The sequence below is a fragment of the Notothenia rossii genome, assembly GCF_949606895.1.
Source record: "Notothenia rossii genome assembly, chromosome: 9".
Lineage (NCBI taxonomy): Eukaryota > Metazoa > Chordata > Actinopteri > Perciformes > Nototheniidae > Notothenia > Notothenia rossii.
This window is the reverse complement of record NC_136907.1, coordinates 9,277,771-9,299,590: the sequence shown is the minus strand read 5'-3', so window position 1 is coordinate 9,299,590 and position 21,820 is coordinate 9,277,771. Positions and strand designations below refer to the sequence as shown.

The window sequence follows — 21,820 nt, the reverse complement described above, 5'->3', positions numbered from 1 at the left end:
GTTGTTTTTCTGATACAATTGAAAGTAGAAAATAATAAGACCTATTTAACTGTTCACCTCGAACACAAACAAAGTTCTTGCTTACACATCCTGGAGATCTGATCAACACCCACAGGAAAGAGAACTCAACCTTTAAGAAGCCATTACAGGTTAATGCCATAGGCCTGCTGGGTGTTAATTATACTGTTTTAGTATAGCCAAAAGCCAAAACTATAGCAAACTTTTAAAACAACTACCAAATTAAAACCTTTCCAATACTTATTTGAAGTAAAATAATTGTATTTCCTGGAAGATTTAACAAAACTTACAAAAATGCAGAAATGTGTCCTACTATAACTAATAATATGAACTTTTGATTGGTTCTAAATAAGCCGAGCCATTCAACCCCGTGCTCTCATTTTGCTATATTGTGTTTTTTCTTCCTCTGTATTTAGCACCATTCCCTTTTTCTTTGACATCATCAGTATTATATTACACTAATGAACCAATCATCTGCCTAAGTTTCATCCTTTTATTGAGAGAATTAAAAGCTTTTTCTGGCTTTTAAATGATAGTCAACGACATATTTCCTTTGCAAAGTGGTGCTTTGCTTGATTGATTATTTATCCATGGATATATTTCCATCATAAGACAAATGGAGGTTGGCTGAGGTTAGAAAAAGTTCAATCACAAAGACTGTATTCAGGGTTTTTCCACACTGTCAGCTGCCTTTTGTTCTTGCAACTATTTACTCTCAACCAATAAGATTTCTCCACACCTGTTCCCAACCAATCATGTTGCTGCTGTAACCAGATGTCAGTATTGTGTTGCTCTCTAACCTCCTGAATCCATCAATAGGCAGCAAAAACCCATTTAATTATCCAAAAGTCAAATCCAGATTTCGTTACCCAACATCCACTTCTTGTCACCCTTAAGGAATTTCATACCATTAGCATTATACAACAGAAGAGACTTGCTTGACCTCTGACCGACGCTACATACAGTAATAGCTGCCATTTAGACGCACACTACTGTTACGCAGCTGATTTGCCCCAGAATTGAAACGAAGCTGGAGTCTCACTACATCCAGAAATAGACAGACAGAGAGAGAGAGAGAGAGAGAGAGAGAGAGAGAGAGAGAGAGAGAGAGAGAGAGAGAGAGAGAGAGAGAGAGAGAGTGTAAAGGACAAAGAGAATGAAACAAAAAGAATGTAGCTGGCTGGTATAACAGATTCATCAGTACGGCCTGGCTGCTTTCTGATGGAAACAGAGCACTGTACGTATCGTTCTGAAGAGAGGAAATGATATGTCATGGTCTATAAAGCGGGTACTTCATATATTTTTGGAGACAGTATCCCTGTGGCTTAGATCATTGTACACTGGATGTAAAACCCTCCGTTAGGATGACATCGCCTCCTGTCGGGACATTTGGTCTCTCTGCTGTAGCTGACTGCAGATGTTCAGGCCACTTTAGGGATAGGGTTTCACAAATTCAACCCACATATTTTGACCAGTGCTAAAAGCCAAAATAGAACCGGAGCAACATAATGACATGGCAGATCTTTACACCCATCAAGTGCGATTATTGTCACACTCATGCATACAATATCTGACATTTTGAAGACTTGCTGTGAACATGACTGCTTCAAAGTAGGGTAAGAGGAGAAATAAGTCAGTAAAGTCAGTCAGTAAAGATCAATTCAAGTTGTTATCGAGGCGTACTGGGATTATTTGATGGGATAAAAGGGATTACATTATGCACCATGACACATATGTTTAAGGACTGTTTGCTCAACATATAATTCGACACAATTTAGAAGTGATGTTTGGAGCCTCGTCACATGGTCTTTTGGCTGCCAATTTCTCCCAAAGTAAAAAAGACTAAGGATCAGTAACAAAGGGACATTATGAGGTGTTGTAAAAAGAAAAGGAAAAAGGCCAGGGGGGAAAATAGAAGAAGTCAATTTGACTGTGCAAGCTTGGAGAAATAATTCACCACCACATCACCTGCAGGTCCATTAGATTTGCATAACTTACAAAGAGACTGTTTATTAAAACCATCCATTTTTATTTGGCACAAGACCAAGTGATTGCTAAACAGTCAGCCATCCCTCTAATTAGATTGTTTGTGCATTTATCCTGTTTTGGTTTGCTTTCGAACAGGCGAAATATATTTTTGAACACTTCTTTATTCAAACCCCAACAAACACAGTACTATATAACTTCTGCAGTAGCCATGTATCTATAATAATAATAATAATAATAATAATTCAATATATATTTGGGGACGTCATCAACTCCCACTGCTTGTTTCGGTCCAGATGTTGCATCTAACAGCCGTTCATCTGACAGACAAATGGATAGTGTGCCTCGCTCTCATGCTCAGAATATACAGTAGCTATTAACATACCTAATTACACATTATGTGACTTAGCGTCTGAATAGCAATTGGAAGTTATTGTCGTGACAGCCAAGATTAAATGAAGATAAATGTAACCAAATTGCATGCGAGAAGAGAATCAATTCATAAAATATGCTCGAGTGTCCGTTCGGTTAACTTCACTACTGAATTTCAAACTCCGAATTCTCTACGGACAACAGCAAAGCAAACTTTACTTAGTCACTATACCTTTGGGCGGCTGCAGTGGAACTTTTTTGACTTGGACATCAACATAACTTTCCCCAGACTTCACTGCCTCTTTAATTTGGTCACAGGATCTGAATTGACATTGGTATGCAGTTTCTTCTGCACCGCAAAACTCAGTGGTGCTTGTTAAAACACTTTTCATATCTATGCAAGTGCAATGAATGGTGTCTGACAAGGACGCTCGTCTAGCAATTGGAGTATTCTCATAAAGGAAGCACCCTGCCAAGATGAAAGCCCCGGGTGACGCTGGTGAGTGAGGTGTCTAGGGTAAAAGAAAAAAGAAACACCCAGATAGGAAGGAGAGAGAGTGGGATGTGGAAGCAGAAACATAAAGGAGAAAAAAAAAACACAGGAACCAACTATTTTTATTGCATTCATTGAGATGCTTCTCAAAGAGCAAAATGAAATGGACCTGATAAAACATGCCTCTTCATTGTTACTGTTTATCTCTGCCGTTGTGCCTGCATACATAATAAATGGTTCAACCCTGTGCGCCAGATAGCACAAGATTGAAGCTGATGCATTGCTTGCATTGTTATTTATTTATTTATTATCTTTTTTCAGCTTCTCCGGGTTAATCTGTCTCTGCTCCATATTCCTGTCTGTACAGGGTGGAGCATCAGATGTGATACGAATTTCATATTTTCTCCCACATTCATTCTGTTACCCCCAACATCCCTCTAACGCTCAACCCATGTATGACACACGCACACACACCCAATGTTTTGCTGTTACCCCCATCCCTGTCTCATCTCGTCTTATCACAGTGGCTTTAAAAAAGAGCATTGGCACAGCAGTGGCCATAACGTGTCACTCAGGATCCCAGCACAACATACACTCGCATAACATCTCAAAACAAACTCATCACCTTCCCCTGGTGGATTTTCTGCTTCACTTTCCTGTAATCTCTTCCATCAATGGTGTTCTCCTTTGAATGACAAGTACCAATGGATATCAGGACTGCTGAGACTTTGGGGATTATGCTATTAATTTTCTAATCAGGCTGGAAAAGGATAAAAGCACAGCAAGCAGTTCAAGCTGTATTTCTGTTTGGTATAACGTCGTACTTTAAAAGGCCTAATTTGATACAAATTAGCAAATGAATGTCTACTTAGTTGCTTCACAAGTACATCCAGCAGTAGTGTCTGATATTGCTTGATTTATTCTTAGTATAATTATATTTCAAACTGCGCCAACCTGTGCACAGACGTAATGCGTCAGAATGTCAGGGATTTGGCTTAATTCAAAGTGGGAAAGGGTTACTGATTTATAAGTTACATTTTCTGTCTGTGGGAAGGACAGCACTATATATGCAGCCTTGTCTTTTTGTAGACATAATGTAACCAAAGTGCTGGAATCAACATATTCCACCACTCCAACATCTTGACAGAACCATGCGTCTACGGCAGACAAGGGTAAGACTGTATTTCATCTATTTCTTATCTTTTACTGATACATTTCATTCAAGTAGAGCAGCATTATGTAGGGCAGCAAGGCTAGCGTATACCGTAATGTCATGGAAAGATGTGAAAAATATAGCTTTTTATTTAAGATCTCGGATTAAAAAAAACATAATCATCACTAGATATTTTCCATGTGGATAAGAGCATGTAGTTTAAATGTAATGCTGACAGAAGCTTTCTTATTATGTCATATTGCGGTCAATTATTTCCTGCTGCCATGAGCAATATCGTATGTAGCGCTACTCTCTGTATTGCAGGGTGTCACGTTGCACTGCATTGTTACACACTGCACCTTCCTCAGAAATCAATAACATGTCTTCACAATAAATGCTATCGGATTCACCAGAAACCGAAAAACTCGAAGGGGACCTAATCTCTGGGATCATAATGCCTAACGGGGTGAAAGGTGGCTCCGGGATTATGTCATGTGAAGGTCACCTCCTCTCAAAGTGCCTGGGCTACGACCAGCTGTATTGAGGAACTACTACAGTCTAAATTCTGGCTTCTTTCTGGCTCACTTTTAATAAGGTCAGGATTAGGGTGACAAGTGCATTACGACAAGGGCTTAGGATCAGCACACAGTCCTATAGAGTAGTCTTCCATTTACCAGCTCAGAGCAACTGTGGTAACGCTGTCTCATTATGACTGCCAACCGGGATATTTTTGGGCCTATCTCTTCAGTAATAGCTTGTGTCTGCAGCTGTGTGTGTGTGTGTGTGTGTGTGTGTGTGTGTGTGTGTGTGTGTGTGTGTGTGTGTGTGTGTGTGTGTGTGTGTGTGTGTGTGTGTGTGTGTGTGTGTGTGTGTGTGTGCACGTGGATAAGCGGACGTTGGAAGGTGACCACTGGTGTGAGGATTTGTACGTGTCAGCTGTTATGATTTAATATTTGCTATTCTGATATCACCATTCACCATTTTGCTGTTCCCTCTCCTCCACTATCCATTTTAACTTCAGAGTAGCATGATAACGTGGCTCTAAGGGTGCTTTTCAGAGGATTAGAAGAGATTAGCATTAGCGGGGCTATTTGAACTAGATACACATACAGCAGCATTAGCATGATGGCAAACTAGTCTAGGATGGTAGCCATAGCAATACATTTGGAAGGAAGATAAGGAAGCAGAGAGAAAGGGAAACATACAGCTGCATAGTTTCAATAGGGAGATATCAATGTCTCGTTAATCAAGTCAATATATGGAAAAATCCTACCTTACAAAGATCCTCGAATGGAGTAAAAAGAATTGCAAGCACGTTTTTTTACCCATGATTCAAAACTAAAATTGTTTAAATTGTAGCTCTTTTCTTCAAAACCTGTTATTTTAGCATTTGTATATAAAATGGCCAGATGATATAAACTGCTACTAGGAGGAAAAATTTTGACAGAAAAATTCAACTGAATAAAGCTGCCATTAGTGAAATGTCAAACAATCTAAAAAAAAAAGAAAACATAAATGAATGCTCCTGAAACATACAGCCAAGGTTACAATCAAAATCAAATCTATCAAAACTAATCCGGCTGTGCTAAATGCACTTCCAAGGTGGACTATAGATTAACAATCAAAATTGAAAAATGCCACAGCAGTCAGAATCTGACTGGCGGTGTAAAAACGTAACACGCAGCATCAGTCTGCAAACTGACAAGGCCGTACCAAAATTGTTTGAAAGCACACACGCAGTGCACAAAGCAGGGATTTAAAATGTTTATGTTAAGCACAATTTTGGCATCACTCACTACTCCCTAATGAGCTTTACTGGAATCTAACTACATGTGGATTTGACTTCAGCCAGTGGAAGCTTTTGACTTGTGGGTAAAGGAGAGTGATGGACTGAGTAATTGAGTGCACTGTGAGACAAACACTAATGAGGAAGATAAAGGAGGAATTGAGTTAACTGTGTTCCCATTTCTAACGATAAGACGATGAGGAAAGACAGAGAGTGAGTGCAAAGAAAGGCAGACCATTCTGTTTTCCACAAGAATGCATCTGCTGTGTGTCTAACTTGTCTTGTCGTTGATTTTTGCAAAGCACAATGCTAGCTCTACCCATCCGGAGCAAAGTGAGAGAAAAGCAAATAGCTTTAAGATAGGCGGTGAAATTACCCGTAATTGGAGACCATTTAAAAACATAATAACTTCTTTGTTTCCTCAGCGGGAGGTTCAGAGCTGGGGAGGCTTTTTGATTAGAAGTGGAGATGAGTTAGCTATAAAACCACTGAGCCAAACCTTAGCGAGATGCATGCAGTGTGTGTGTCTCTGTGAGTGTGTGTGTGCATGTGTTAAATCAGTTTGCCAAGATGTAAAAAATAATAATTCTGGAGGTGGCAGGATTATTAAAGTCCACTGATAGTTCAACAGGGACGAGCTGAAAATATCCCACAAATTCCCACATGAAGCGGGAGGAACAAGCAAACAGGCTTGTAACATCTCAAAGCATCGATGCTAAACAACAACTTACAAAAAATGCAAATGGAGCATGAAAATATGTATTAAAATCCAGCTGGAAACATGCCACCACATCTTTAATAAAGATGCGTGCGCGGTGGCAAATTGTCACCGTTCCACTGAGTGGGATAGTGGAAGTAAGCTCAGGGGGGTGTGCCACTTAGGATAGAGGGAATAATGTTGTGTTGCATATAATGGATTTGCAATGTGGCAAACAGAGACAGATGGTGGAGGGTGCTGTGTGTTTCCGCCTGCTATGTGTTTGCTAGCTTGGACTTACACACACACACACACACACAGCGCAATGTGTGCGGAGAAGAAATCCCTAAGGCGCATTATGTATGCTGCCGCTCGTTCACCCAAGCCAAGGGTCTCAATTCATTTGTTTTTTAACTGTTATAAATTATCTCACTTGACTCCATCTTCCCTCCTCACTACAACAGGCCTGGAGCAATCTCCACATAGAAAGCGGACAGATTCCCAAATTCTCCGAACAAAACGCATCCATTATATAGAAATATAGACACGGCTAAGGACAACTGAATGGAAGTCATCATGCAGTATGACACAAGGCACGGAGATGAATGGAGAGATTTGGAGGAATGAGGTCACTTTTGTGTAAAGATATGCGTGAATTATACAAACTGTATTGCCTATGTACAGATCAAAAGGAAATATATCATAAATAACCTCCTTCTGAAAGCACACTCAGAAACTCTGAAGTCAGGTTAAAGCTTTTTGCTCATTTCATTTTACTGGTAAAATGTCAGCTGAAACCTTTTCAAGTGGATGGAATTTCACACCTTTAGTTTTAATTATAGGCTTTAAACACAATGCCTGTTCTCTCTACTTTCACACGGAAACGTACGGAAACCTGTGCAAAAACCCTCCATTTGTTCCCAGCCCTATTGTTCTTCACATTTACACACGTCCGATATATAAGAGGTGAAACCAAACAGCGGTAGAGTATGCTGCGATTTACAATGTGCACCAACGTGAATGGAAGGAATGGCTTGATTGGAGTTTAAGAAAACATCAGTGGATTCTAAATGCTTAATTTCACTAAATTAGATGTGTTTAGAAATGGTGCTCATGCAAACGAATGTCTAATAGCTTTCAAACACTGAATTAAGATGTGGGGGGACCCTCAAGCTGATTAGACAAGGGACTAGAAAGTGACTTCTGGCGATATTATGAATACAAAAACATACACATATACACACACTCAAGTGCACGCACACACACGCGCACACACACACACACACACACACACACACACACACACGTACAAACACAGGCACACACAGAAAGTCAATTAACATGAACATTCGTCTTTGGGGAATTACATTTCAATTAGCTTTAGCTACTTCGAGGCTTCCTTTGAGAGCACGATGCTAAAACAAGTGAACAGATATGTATTATATATTCGTGGATGCAGTAAATCCTTCGATTCAATTAGTATTATGACATCATTCCATAATGTTAGCTACAGAACATGTTTAGCAATTAAGCACTCAATCAATGCTTTGCACAACATTAAGGAACAACATTGAAACAAAGACAATACATGGAATTAAGCAGATGTTGCCAATGTAGCTGCATTTTGAAGCACTTTCTTGCAATTAGAAATGAACAAGTATGACAATCCATGTTTAATAGCAAACAGGAGGAAATGAGCAGTGTTACAGTATGAAAGAATATTGCAACTCATTTTTGGGATCACTTAATGCAGCTGTGAAATATATTATCAGTATCATTGGGACTGGCTCTAACCCAACCGAAATCGTAGGGCCTGGAGATAGTGGTTTTAACTGTCTCTTCCTTCCCCATATATATATATATATATATATATATATATATATATATATATATATATATACACACAGTACCTCAAACTTTTTCAACAAATTGCCTGTAAATGTAGCTTTCCTGTCAAACTGAATTCGACTGAAAATATGAGTGTGCATGCGTATGAATAGAGGAAGCAATCTCTGAGTCTGGGTCATAAAAACGGTGGCAATAAAACTAAAAATGCCACTTTTTTAAAGCATCATCCTGTGTTTACTGCAGCAAATGCAATCCCTGAAAACAAAAGATGTTGTTTTCTCTCTACTCTGTCTGAACACTGCTGTCTTTCTGTGTGCACAAGCGTGCGTGTGTATTTGCGAAGCGTGTGCTTTTGGTGTACACATATGGCTCGGTGCGTTAGGATGCAACTGTACACAGTATGGGCCGACTTTGCTTTGGGTGAATTCATTTCAAAGACAGACACGCAGTCCCCAACAATATCAGAGTTGTGGAAAAGAGCTGAGGGACTTGAGAGACTGTTCATATCTGTATCTCTGTTCAAGAAAATGATTACTGTAACATGTAATACCAAGACTCCAGACTCTGGCTCTCTGGGAATTGTATGAAAAGAAACTGTCAGATGAAAGGGCAACACAACATAAAAGAAACATTTTCAAGGCTAAGAGTTGTTAAGAGGACGATGCATGAACCTGTAAAGCAAATCAGGTTCAACTGAAAGTGCGTGTTGAATCAACCCACTGCATTTGTTCGCTTTTTGCAAGTATGTGTGGGGCAGAAAATAATATATATATATATTTTTCTATTTATCTTTTTCTTCAGCTTGAACCTTCTTTTACCCTCTCCTGGTTTGAGTGAAAGATTATGAACATCCTCTGAGTTTTAATCCTAAAGGTTGATTGTGTTTGTGTCTTTTTATTCCAGAGTGTTTGAGATTAGTGACACATGGCTTGTCAAAGACTGGAGTTTCAGATTAGCCGCTCGCTAATCCTTTGGAATTCAATGCTAATACAGACATCTCGTATGCATGCGCGCGTTCACGCAGTCTTTCTTTTCCAATGTGTGTGCTTGTGCGTCGTTCTTATTGGGTCGATTCAATCTGATTGCTAAAGTGTGACTCAACTTTTGCTTGTCAATCAAAACATACCAGAAACATTTTTTTCCCTATAAGAATTAGTCATCATATACTGTAGCAGAGGAAGCTTTGTATCAAAATACACCTTATGCAGCCCCAAACACCATTTTCTACATGTAAGGTTGTTTTATTTTTATCGTTACAGACGTCTCACATTGATAAATTCATATTATTTCATATCCTGATATGTATAAACAAATAGCTTCATTCCCTTTGAAGAAGAGCCGAATCAGCTGATTTGTTAGCTGAGCTTGCATACTTATTTGACCTACAGGGATGTCTATTCTGGGTGCAAACTCACTGTCTGCTGCCAATGCTATTGCAGCCAAATCCACCTGTGGGCTCGGATTTTCCCCATTCTCCACGGGAGGCTGTATTTCATCTCTCCCTTCTCTCGCTTTTGGGCTGGCTTTAAATTCCACCCTGTCGTAGAAACATGAAACGCAGCCTTGATGCCAAAATAAAAATCTAAATTAACTCTGCATTGAATCACTACAAAAAATGTTAATTTACGGATTAGCAATGTGTCTGACATGTTCTGTGTTTGTAACCAGGAAGCTATTAGCTCACCGCACCACCAACATAGGATTCGATTAAATAATACCTAGCACTTAGGCTCAAATAATAGACTGTTTATTAGAATTAGTATGTTATAAATGGGACATGTTCTTGGATGTAAGCCTGACAACATAATTATAGATATTTTTGGTTTTCCATGCTTGAAATGTGAAGCGAGTAACGCAGTCATCCATGATGGTGCGTCAGTGCCATCTCACAGCCATTTACTCCTTAGAGGATGTATTCCATTTTGAGCAGATTCATGCCAGGATCAGCAAAGCCCTATACTGCAGAATTTAGTAAACAGAGTGACTGTGTGTTGTGCTGGGGACCTGGACACAATATATGACACTGTAAGGCCATATTCTCTGAAGACAAGAGACAAGAGTCTTCATATCATATTCAAACATAAAAACCAGGCTGAATCTTGCAATACATTGAATATGTAGCCTTGGGAGATGTTTAGCAATGCGCACATTTCAAATCAAGTATGTCTTAAGTATATCTGAAGTACAAAAATAATGTCCGATCTTTCTGTGATGCTGCATTGGTGAGCATCATATTTTGAAGGCTCATTAAAGCTTAGGGTATTTCCACAGGCTGGTTTAGGAGCTGAGCTGTGCACATAGGATAACATTTACATAAAGCTTAAAACTTCTCAGTCCTCCATAGTGTCTTGTCTGGGTTCTGTTTTTGCCACTTGTGAATATCTACCATATGCCACTACATGTGTATTGAGCTTAACAATGATTGGCCTCCTGCCTCTTCCTGTTTCCTTTCATCCCTATGTCTAAACACACTTTGAGAGCGTCTGTTTTCAACTTGTCATTGCTGTACATTCCCAAGCAAAACCTGCCGTGCATGTTTACTGATATGAGAAAGAATTGGAACAAGTGGCAGGTTCCCTGGAAGTGTTTCTGGAGCAGCACATTTCTGCTCTGCCATGAAGAGTTTGTAAGCTCGGGATCCCACGTTCCCTTCCAGCCTCCTCCTCCTTTCTGTTTTAACTTTTTTAACACCTGGACTAACAAAAGACTGGCTTTGATCATGGGAAATCCCTTGGCCGGGCAGCAATGAATCCACAGTGGGGCTCCGTGTGTGTATGTGTGTCTGTGTGATGCCCAGTTCTACTAAGGATTTTCAGCATTGAAGGTGTATGGCTTTTGTGTAAGGTACAGAGTACGTCACATGTTCCACCCGTCAAAGCGTGTCCATGAAAATGAAACACATAGAAGTGGGAGGGTGAGTGCAAGTGAGCGAGAAAGAGAGAGCACCTTGTTTCTGTAATCAGTGGCTCTGCGCGCACACACACACACACACACACACACACACACACACACACACACACACACACACACACACACACACACACACACACACACACACACACACACACACACACACACACACACACACACACACACACACACACACACACACACACACACACACACACACACACACACACACACGGCCACTTGTTATCGGAAGCTTTCCCACGCTGCTGTGGTACAAAGCTCCACACCAGGATGAGAGGATGAGGCGAGGGAGGAATGCTCGGAAGTACAGAGGGATGGAGGGTCAGCCTACAGCAGCTTAGACTCACTGCGGGGATAAACACATCCCTCAGCGGGGGTTTGTATTTAGGCTAGCAAGATCAGAGTTCAAAATAGACGGACTACCAGGCAGGCAGAGCGATAAACAGCCATCCTAACAGCAAACAACAACCAGAGCACACATATTGCACACTTTAGCCGAGAAGATTGCACATCCCTCCTCCACACCTCTCCTCCCACGTCACTCTAACATCAAGTCCTCTATTCTAGAATATCTCCCTCTTTCTCTGCTGCTCTCCTGCCTCCATCTCCCCTCGCCTGCCACGCAGCCCCGGGCTATTACGTAAGAGGGCCATTTGCATAACAGGCTGTTTTCTCTGAATCCGGCATGGGCACACGAGACACACTGGATAATATGCTAACAACTCGGGCTGTTGGTAAACAACAACCTCCATCAAAACACTTCACGTTCACACTATATATATATATATATATATATACACACGACGCAGGTCTAGTCGGTGACAGAGATGCAGTGTGTCTGGATGTCTTGATGCCAGGTGGCACTGGGCCAGAGGGGCTGAAACAGCTGCCATTTACAGAGCGCACGGATACGGCTGCGGCTAGATAGACTTCATTCAGAGGGAGGCTGACCTGACTGCTGTGTGGAACCTATACAATAATAGGTCTTGCACTGCGAGATGACTGTTCAAATCAAGGAGCCTAACATTATCCCCTTCAGAGTTAGACAGGGAGAGAGAAAGAGACTGATGTGAGGGTGTGTGGAAACAGATCCGGAGTGCGCTCGGCTGTTAACAGCATGGTTTTTGTCATTGCGTAGGCCATTCCAGACTTGAACTATAGAAACGTGGCACTCATTTGCAAGGTAATAAGCTCACACAAGAACAAAGACACTCTCCCATAATGAATGTGCCACCCTTAGGAGAATAAAGGGGGACAGAGAAGCCCTGAAACGTCAATAATTGCTGCAGTGCGAGCTGTCAGATATATCAGATACCCTAAGATAACTCATTACGTATCAATTCATTAAGTCAAGAGTGGCCTTAATCATGGCTGGTTGTTAAGGACTGCTCTCACTCACTCTCATATGCACACACACTCACACACTTCAAAGAGAGAACAACAAATTATCAAGGGAATCAAGTGATCTCTCCTTTGGGATTTGCTCGTGTGGAAAGCTGGTTTAAGTCAAGACTTTCATGTTAATAAATCTGTTATCAAATGCCTTAAATACATCTTGATGTAATTTGAGTGGGATAAAGTGGACTTTATATCACAAACTGGAGCTCAGCGCAGCATAAGTGGCCCTGCTGTTAGACTGACAGTTTTTTCCCGAGTAAATCCATCCCCCTCCTGCCACTGACAGTCCAGTAACTCAATACGAAGTGTTCCCTCTTTAACTTCTTACAAAGATATTGTTTTCCTTGGATGCCTCAACACGTGAATGCAATCCAGTACTCAACACTGTATTGTGTTTAAAGTGAAGTGAAAAAATATCACAAAACATGCCACTGGGTTGTACTCGGGCATCTTTCTATAACATTTCTTAAATATGGAACTATACTGGAACATGTAAAATGTATTATGCAAATCCTCCGCATTGCATCATCAAAATAGCGTGATATAAAAAGAGAGTTTTCTAATGATAGTTGAATTAAAAAAATCAGGCTTGTATTCACTGATCAAAATGGGGGGGGGACCCTCAAGCCATTGAAGCCCCATAATTTTCTTGCTGTGTTGGCCCACATCCTCTACTCTGTTGATACTTTATATGTTTAAGACAGGCGGAGAATAGAAAATATAAGCATATATAATTATTGTATACAGGGCTGTTTTTTTTTTTAATTGTCATTTTATGATATTTCAGTGCAATGTATGTATTGTAGTTCCACTTTAATTGATATGCTGATATCTCACTGAACCACTTATGAACAGACATGGCAACAACATGACCTTGACCCCAATGTCACCTTAATCTAATGTTTACCTATCTTCTGTAAACAACACTGTTTATCTTGATATTATCACAAACAGTTATGAGATCGAAATGTTATTCACATTTACATCAGCCATTGCCAAGTTGATTTCCTTGCTAATGGATGCAGTGAGCACAGTAATAACCACTGGTACATTGTTGTGCATGTTGGCTATATGAGGCGTAATCCGAGAGAAGCTTGACCTTTACATCAGCTATCACACAGGAAAATCAACTTCTCAGAAAGTAATGGGAAAGCCTGTCATCCTAATCATGCACCTGTTCATTGACAATAGCCTTCCCTGAAACCTTTATGCAGGCACACAACACACCAGAGATGACTGTGCGCACTATGTCCACAGACACCACGCCTGCAACAGAGGGTAAATTCATAAAAGAAAGGAAAAGAGATTAGAGTCAAATGCTGTGTGTGCATATAAAGCTGCCGTTATCAGCAGCAGCATCAAACTGTTCGGTGCGTAAAAGGCTGCCAGTGTCTCCGTGACTCATCCAAGTGCTGCACGTCAAAAACAACCGCGGGGTTGGTTACTTCATGTAAAGGTGTGTCTTCCTAGCGGGCTCATTTTTTTCTTTCATTGGCACTCACGCACATCGCAGACTCAGGAGTTGCACCACTCTGTTTGGCTTCACAGCCACTGCTCGGGTCGTGCCCTGAGCACACAATTATGAAAATAGTATCCTCCTCATTCCGGAACATTAACACACAAGGGATCCAGAAGGATGTTAGAGGACCAGCTCTCTCGCTCTCCTCGAGCTGTACTCTGAGACGCACGTTTGCACATGCACGTACATTCAACGCACGTACACACCCGCGCACGCACAAACACACATGCTGGAGAATGAGAAACCCGGTGAGGGAGAGAGGGGGGTCCGCATGTTTCTGCCAGGACCCGCATGTGGTGTGACTGTGACCGCGCGTGCTGTTGTCCCTCCATCCTGCCCTGCTGTTGGCCTGTAACATGCACGAGTACACACACACAGTATGCACAAAACACCCGCATGTACGCACCACTTGTCCCAGACTCACCTTTCAGAAGAATCCCATAAATAGTGTAGAGGGTGAAAATCAAATGACTCTTTTGATTCATCCTGGCTTCTCTGTTTCTTCCTCTTGCCTTCCGGGCTAACTTCTCCTCTCTGTCTCTCCCCACTGGACCTCGAACCAGACCGGACTGCTCTGTCAGCTATCCAGGTGGACTTGGGAGTGCGTCTTTTGTGCGTCTCAGGGAAAAGGCACAACCGACTTCACGACCGGAAAACTGTGTTACTTTTTAAAGCAGAAATGTGCTCTTTCCTAAAAAATAACAATTTCAAGGATGCACCAGCAGTTGGCTACAGGCTCAGTTTGCGGGAGAGTGAACAACAGCAGTAGTTGTCCTCCGGTCACAGAGTGGATGCTGCCGCTGCTGTACTACTGTCTGCTGTGGCGCACAATCCTCAGTGAAGAGAGCACGAGTGGATTGTTTGAGTCCCGCCCACACAGCTCTGATGGACATGAAACGTGAGCCAATCACAATGACTCAAAGTACATCGAAGTAGAGGACGGAGGCAGGGAGGGGGGTTTAACGTGAGATACACACTGCAAGAAAAGTCTATTTGAAGTGGTTTTTAGACTTACTGAGTATTAAAGGTCCCATGTCATGGCCATTTCTACTGATCATAATTCCATTGTTGAGGTATACTAAAATAGATTTGAATCGTGCAATTTTCCAAACTCACATTGGTTTCTCATACAGCATCTCTGTATAGTGTATTCACTCAGTCCTAAACGGCTTGTTGGAGCTCCTGTCCCCCCCCCCCCCCCCCCCCCACACTCCCTGTGAGCCCAGTGGCCGTCTGCGAGACAGCGAGACACAGCTAAACCCAGCCCGAAACCAACCCGAGCACACACAGACACACACACACCCGCAGCCTGGCTGGGAGTTTGTGTGTGTGCTCACACACAGACTCACAGCCTCGCCACGTCCCGCCGTCTCAGGGAGGAGAAATCGGCGGAGCTGCAGCTGAGAAAAGATCGAGTGTGTGTGTGTGTGTGTGTGTGTGTGTGTGTGTGTGTGTGTGTGTGTGTGTGTGTGTGTGTGTGTGTGTGTGTGTGTGTGTGTGTGTGTGTGTGTGTGTGTGTGTGTGTGTGTGTGTGTGTGTGTGTGTGTGTGTGTGTGTGTGTGTGTGTGTGTGTGTGTGTGTGTGTGTGTGTGTGTGAGGAAGTCCGCGGATTGGTCCACGGACTTAACGTAACGGCTTGCACCAATGGGTCCATTTCGGTATGGGCACGTCACTGTACCCAGGACGAAAACAATGGAAAAAGAGAAATCTCCAACGAGGCTTTCTGGGGCGGCATAGACAGGTCTTTTCTGTGTTAGAGTTTTACTCGCTACAGGGTGTACTTTGAGGGTTTGTGACTTTGCAGACCGTTACACTTACATGCAGAAAAACCTTCATAACATTCAAGGGGACGGGTAATAACCGGAAAAGCATGACATGAAACCTTTAAAATATTAGGAAAAGCCTACACAAACAAGGCCCAATAGTTAGTATACATAAATAAGGGCAAAGCCTGTCCGATATAATAGCACATATTTGGAAAATTCAAATAGTGAACTGTTTTAGAAGACTTATTTATTTATTGATCACGTTTTATATCTGCACTTGTTCATACCTTTCATACATAGCCATTTTCATCCCTATAAAAATAGTTCTGTTTTATCATAACTTTATCATATCTTAGTTTCTCCGCAGCAGAAAAAAGTGTTCCATTAATAGAACATAAAAAAGAGGTGATCAGAAAGGCAGTTTTATAAAGACACCTACATATACATAAAAATAAAACATGTCAAGAGGTGGGCAGCAAAAAAAAGGTTGTACAATTACCTTTCCCGAAAATCAAAGCCATCTAAAGGAATTACAATTATTATAAATAACAATTCTGCAGCAAAGATGTAGAATGTGTAGGTTATAAAAACCTGCTGTTAACCAGAGCACAATTTGGAAAACACTTAAAGGTAGGGGAGGTCATTTTGGTGAAACCAGCTCGAGTGCGCTAGAATTTGAAAATAATGCCACTTCCTTACAGAGCCCCTCCTCCAACACACATGAACGCGCACACGACCAATGAGGGCATGAGATAAGTTTGTGCACAGATGGAAGGCTGACAGGCAGGTAGGCCATCCAGTTATTATAGCCGGGCCGGCTCAGATGATTGGTCGTGCTTTTTACAGTACTACGGCTTCCACAGATGACATTTTTTTATGGATTTTTTGTCAAAGCACTTCAAATATTCATTGCTATCGGGATGTTAAGAGCATTCCATGGAATATAACAAAAAGTGTATCTCGAGCCGGTTTCTCAAACTTACCTACCCCACCTTTAAGATATTTGAATTTGGTTTTGTAAAAATATGTATGAAAAGAATCTCTTACAGTATCTCAAATGTCTCAGGAAGGCTATATTATGGTCAGCCACAACCGGATACAACCTGACCCATTCGAGACAACAAGGGTCATTTTTTGCAGTGTACAAGTAGAATGGGCTCAGAATTCAAAACAGAGAAAGAGCATGCTGGGCGTGTGAGCTGTCCTTCCACATGAACTGAGTAACTTATACATTGCATTGCTTGCTGCTCTGTTGATAGTGATGATCCAGGTTAGAGGACTGTGAAGTATTAATGTTGACAACTGCCTGAGCATTGAAGATTGTTTTGCTGAGGACAATCAGAGGGGTGGAGAGGTGAGGTGGGATGTGATGGCACCAGGCCGTGTATAGGGGTAGGGGACATGGGGGTGGAAGTGGTCTACAGCACTTTGGAATAAGCTGCTGAGACTGAAATGTAGAGAGAAAGAGCAGGTTTCACAGTACAAAGGGGATACAAGTATAAGTGTAAGCCGAAAATGGTACAGTCCAAGGAAGGAACAGCATATGTATATTTACATAAATGAAAATGCCTTGTGACAACTTTCCAGTAAGAGTTTTTGTAGCACCAACAAAATCGCTCGACCATAGAAATCATTTGCTCCTGTTAAGTAGGATAGTTTGAGGCCTTCCGGTTGTGAGATCAGAGAGAAGGGGCTACAAACTGCTTTGTGATGTTACATGAACATAAGAAGAAGAAGACTTTAATGAGCATGTATGAGACTATAATAGGATAACATACAGTAGAAGAGCCCGGGAATATGCTTTGAACTTGTAATTACTATACGTATATAAATGTCAGCCATCATTAGACTAATCTCAGGAGGGACATCAGACACTCTGCAATCAAAAGCTTTATTAATTAATAAGGTGTTTGTAAAAAATGGTTGCAAAGTGTGTGATTGAGAAGCTGACTTTGTTATAAATATATACGTGTTATGTACTTAAATGTATTTGACATTTATCACTTGTCAAATCTTTCATCTCATATTTCTGGGGCAAAGGCACCGGGGTCTCAGATTGCATCTTTAGCTTGATTATCAGATGGCTTGAAAAAATGCAGTCTATGCATTATTTATAAAAATTAACATTGCTTATTTAAAGTTGCCTACCTATGCTAATAAGAGCCCAACGTCAATTCAATCACAGAAGTAAAGCTGCTTAGCAGGATGTCCCTCATCAGACAACACAATGAAAATATATACAGCAAGTCACTCTTTTTAAGGACAGAGTGCAAAAGAGTTTGACTCACGTTGATTTAGAAACGATGACATGGTCCAGTATACAAAACAAATTCAAAATCAGTTATTTTAATCAGCATTTCTCATAACCTGCCTGTACTCTCAGCTGTCAGTCATTTCCTGTTTCTTCAGCATGATACTTTCAGAAAAAACACAACAGTTGTTCCCTCTGATATACTCTAAATCAGGCACACACGCTCGTATAAGCACACACACACACACACACACACACACACACACACACACACACACACACACACACACACACACACACACACACACACACACACACACACACACACACACACACACACACACACACACACACACACACACACACACACACACACACACACACACACACACACACACACACACACACACACACACACACACACACACACTAAAACCATTGTTATGTTGACCCTTGTTTTCCGTTAAAAAGATACGAATCTGTTTGCCGACAACGTTCTATAAATAAACTTGACTTGACTTGGCCCGCTGATCTCATATTGGGTCGGTCCACTTTAAGAGGGGGTGAAGCACACCTTGTAATGGCTCATTTCACACTCTCAAAATTGCTGTGTGCCATCACTAGAGGCATAGAGAGGAACCACTGGATCCTCTCAGAAAAACGAAAAACAAAAAAGTGTTTGGATTCAGGAGAGAGGCCAGTCAGTGAACTGATAGAAACAGCACATTCAAGTTTCCGCCTCACCTGGGATTGTCCCGGCGTTCCAGATGGCAGATAGACCAGTCTCTCTCATTCTGTCACACACACACACATGCACACAGCCACTAATGCACACCCTCCTCTCAGAGTTTCAAGTAACCACCACCTGCTCCTGGCTGAGGCCATTGTTCACTCGTCCACCTAATGTAGGCTGACACACGTTGCCAAGCTGAGGGCCGAGCACTCTGGCTTGGATAAAACAAGGCGGGGCACGACATAAATCACCTCAGCTTTTATATTGAAATGTTCTTTCATCGATGTTTGTGTTTGTGTGATCAATTGAATGACCTACTTTGTAAATTCTGTACAAAGGGTTTTACAATGGGAAATTTGAAAAAGACAAATAAATAAAAATTAAATAAAAGATAAAAGATTTCTTTTAAATCAAAGAACGGATATGAAGGCCTGTCATGAATAGTTCAAACCAAGTGAGTATTTCATATTTACCACATGATGTTATTTATCTCTGTTGACTATTGTCCAGTGTATCTGTTTATAAAACAAATTTAAGTTTCAAATAAAATAATGGACCAAGAGTCTCTTTAAATAAAGCTAATGATTATGATGATGAATATTGAGATGCAACTGACTGGTAAGAAAAAGCTGATTTTCAGTATTACACATTATTCCTCCTTCACACTTTTCTTGGACTCATGACATATGTTAATAACATACAGTTTGGAAGTTTGTGGTGTGACATCTGGAAGCGTGGGGGTGTCCTTGCCAGGATTTTTGAGGGTTTGGAGCGCTCTCTTTTCTGCAGCACTCTCCTGCCATCCATTTATTAAGCAAAAGTTATTGCCGGATTGATGAGCTAACAATAATGTGCTTACAAACACGAAATGATTAACTAATATTAAATCACAGCTACGTAAAGGCTGCTGGATATAATATAACATTATGTGTTGTAACATTGCTTTCATCCAAGTTTAACCAAAAGTTTGCAGCTTGAAAAACAATATCAACACACATACTGTCAGTAAAGCCCAAATTAGCAACTTAGACGGATAAGGGAAAATATCCTTGATGAGTTGTGCTCATATACACAGGTGAGACTGTGGAGAAGGAAATAGCATGTAGCTAATATAACGCATCAGTAACTGAAAAGGCTTCACAGCCCAGTAGCTACTATCCAGAAGGGATGTATAACTTCAGTGTGACACAGGCGGATTATTTTTCAGACACCTGGGTGTTTTTCTCCCACTGTGTCTGCAGAATAAATGACCTTTCCTTCAGATTTTGGCAACCATGAAGTGCCACAGAGACCAGAGCCATTGCAGGCTGCCACACCACAAGGGGAGACTGTCCGCCAAATACAGCCAGATCCAAAGCTCAGCAGCAGTGTTGAGATTAGAGTGGCACACCAATTGTTTCAGTACCACTCACTCGGAAAGTGTTCCTAGACCGAACTCTGAATACAAAGGCGGCAGGGACTGCCCTCTTGTTAATGAGAATGGCAGCATTCCACTTACATTCAGAGGTTTAAAAGGCTGAATAACATTACACTTGGGTCTCTTAAAAATGTTTCTACAATAAAATGTTTTTGTGAGTGACCCTCTTTGATTTGCAGTATATGCCAGGCATTAAGATAGAAAGTAAAGTAAGGGTTGGTTGTGTTGTTTGGTAACTTAGGTCAAGTTCATATCCGGGCATATTCAGGAACAGAACATTAACTGTGAGGGTCTCCAAGGCAGTGTTCGGTTTGGCAGCAGTCTTCAAAAGACCAAACTGATGGCTTTCTATTTTTTGTAGCCCATTAACCGGGAATTGTGAAAACGTAACCTTATGTTGTCCACTGTATTGACTCAGTGTGTGCTCCATTCTGACTGTTAACAAAACAAGGCCATACATTTTAGCTCACAGAATCATACTGAGGAATACAGTACAGCACTAAAGACTCAAATGCCCTGATAAATACACAGCCATACGCTCTTTGTATAACTCATACACTACTATTATATCTAAGAAACCCCACTGCTTATAGCATGATATAGTACTGTATAAACCAGAAACCAATAGAAAATGGAAGTGGGTGTGAATAATTGAAGTAAGTGAAACAAGAGGCGCTTTCACACCAAGTACTTTTCCGACAAAGGTTCCTGAGAACTACGATTTAGTTGCGTTCACACCAAAAAGTCCCAGGAACTAAATTAGTTCCGTGGGAGAAAAAGGTTCCTGTGTCTGATTGGCTGGGCGGAATGCAAACCACGCCCCGTCAAACTCCCAAAAACTTTTGTGAAGCCGCCATTTTATTATCCTCGCATTGCATTATTAGCATTAGCATTAGCCCAGCACAGAAACGCAGAGAGACTAACTTATGACAACACAAAATAAAACATGGGAGCGGTGGAGATGAGGAGGTGTCGGCGTTCTGGCGATTACTCGGAAGGCTTCAGTAGAAGCTGCTGGGAGTCCCAGCAGCTTCTACTGAAGCCAGTCCGGGGACTCCGGGGACTTCCGGCCGGGGATCTTGAGCAGCAGTATACGCCGTGAAGTTGTTTGCGGCCTGCCAGTAAACCCAAAGCAGAAGAAGAAGAAGTGACGTCAGCTGCTTAATTTGCCTAATCCACCCCCAGGAACTAATTTCCGGTGTGAACGCGATCTGTACTTAGTTCATGAGAACTAAAGAGTTCTCAGGAACCTTTGTGGGAAAAGTACTTGGTGTGAACACGCCTAAGGTTGTTTTTGAAAGAGAAAATGAAACATAATACTAAGCCTAAAGTATATAGAAACACTATTAGATGCATGAGTTATGTCATGTCATGTTCTCATGCATACAGATCTTTGAACTATAGCATATGCACATCAGAGTTGTTCTCATCTTATGAAAGGCAATGTAAATA

General features: G+C 41.3%; 1 protein-coding gene across 3 annotated transcripts in view; it reads right to left on the bottom strand.

Moving 5' to 3' along the window:
- The window catches only part of cadm2a (cell adhesion molecule 2a), a 184,042-nt gene extending 169,018 nt beyond the window's left edge, over positions 1 to 15,024 (bottom strand). For all 3 annotated transcript variants that reach the window (XM_079647409.1, XM_079647411.1, XM_079647410.1), the window contains exon 1: positions 14,626 to 15,024. In XM_079647409.1, coding sequence (XP_079503535.1) covers positions 14,626 to 14,686 — 61 coding nt within the window. In that variant the 5' untranslated portion in view covers positions 14,687 to 15,024. The remainder of the gene's footprint in view (positions 1 to 14,625) is intronic.
- Positions 15,025 to 21,820: the final 6,796 nt, after the last annotated feature.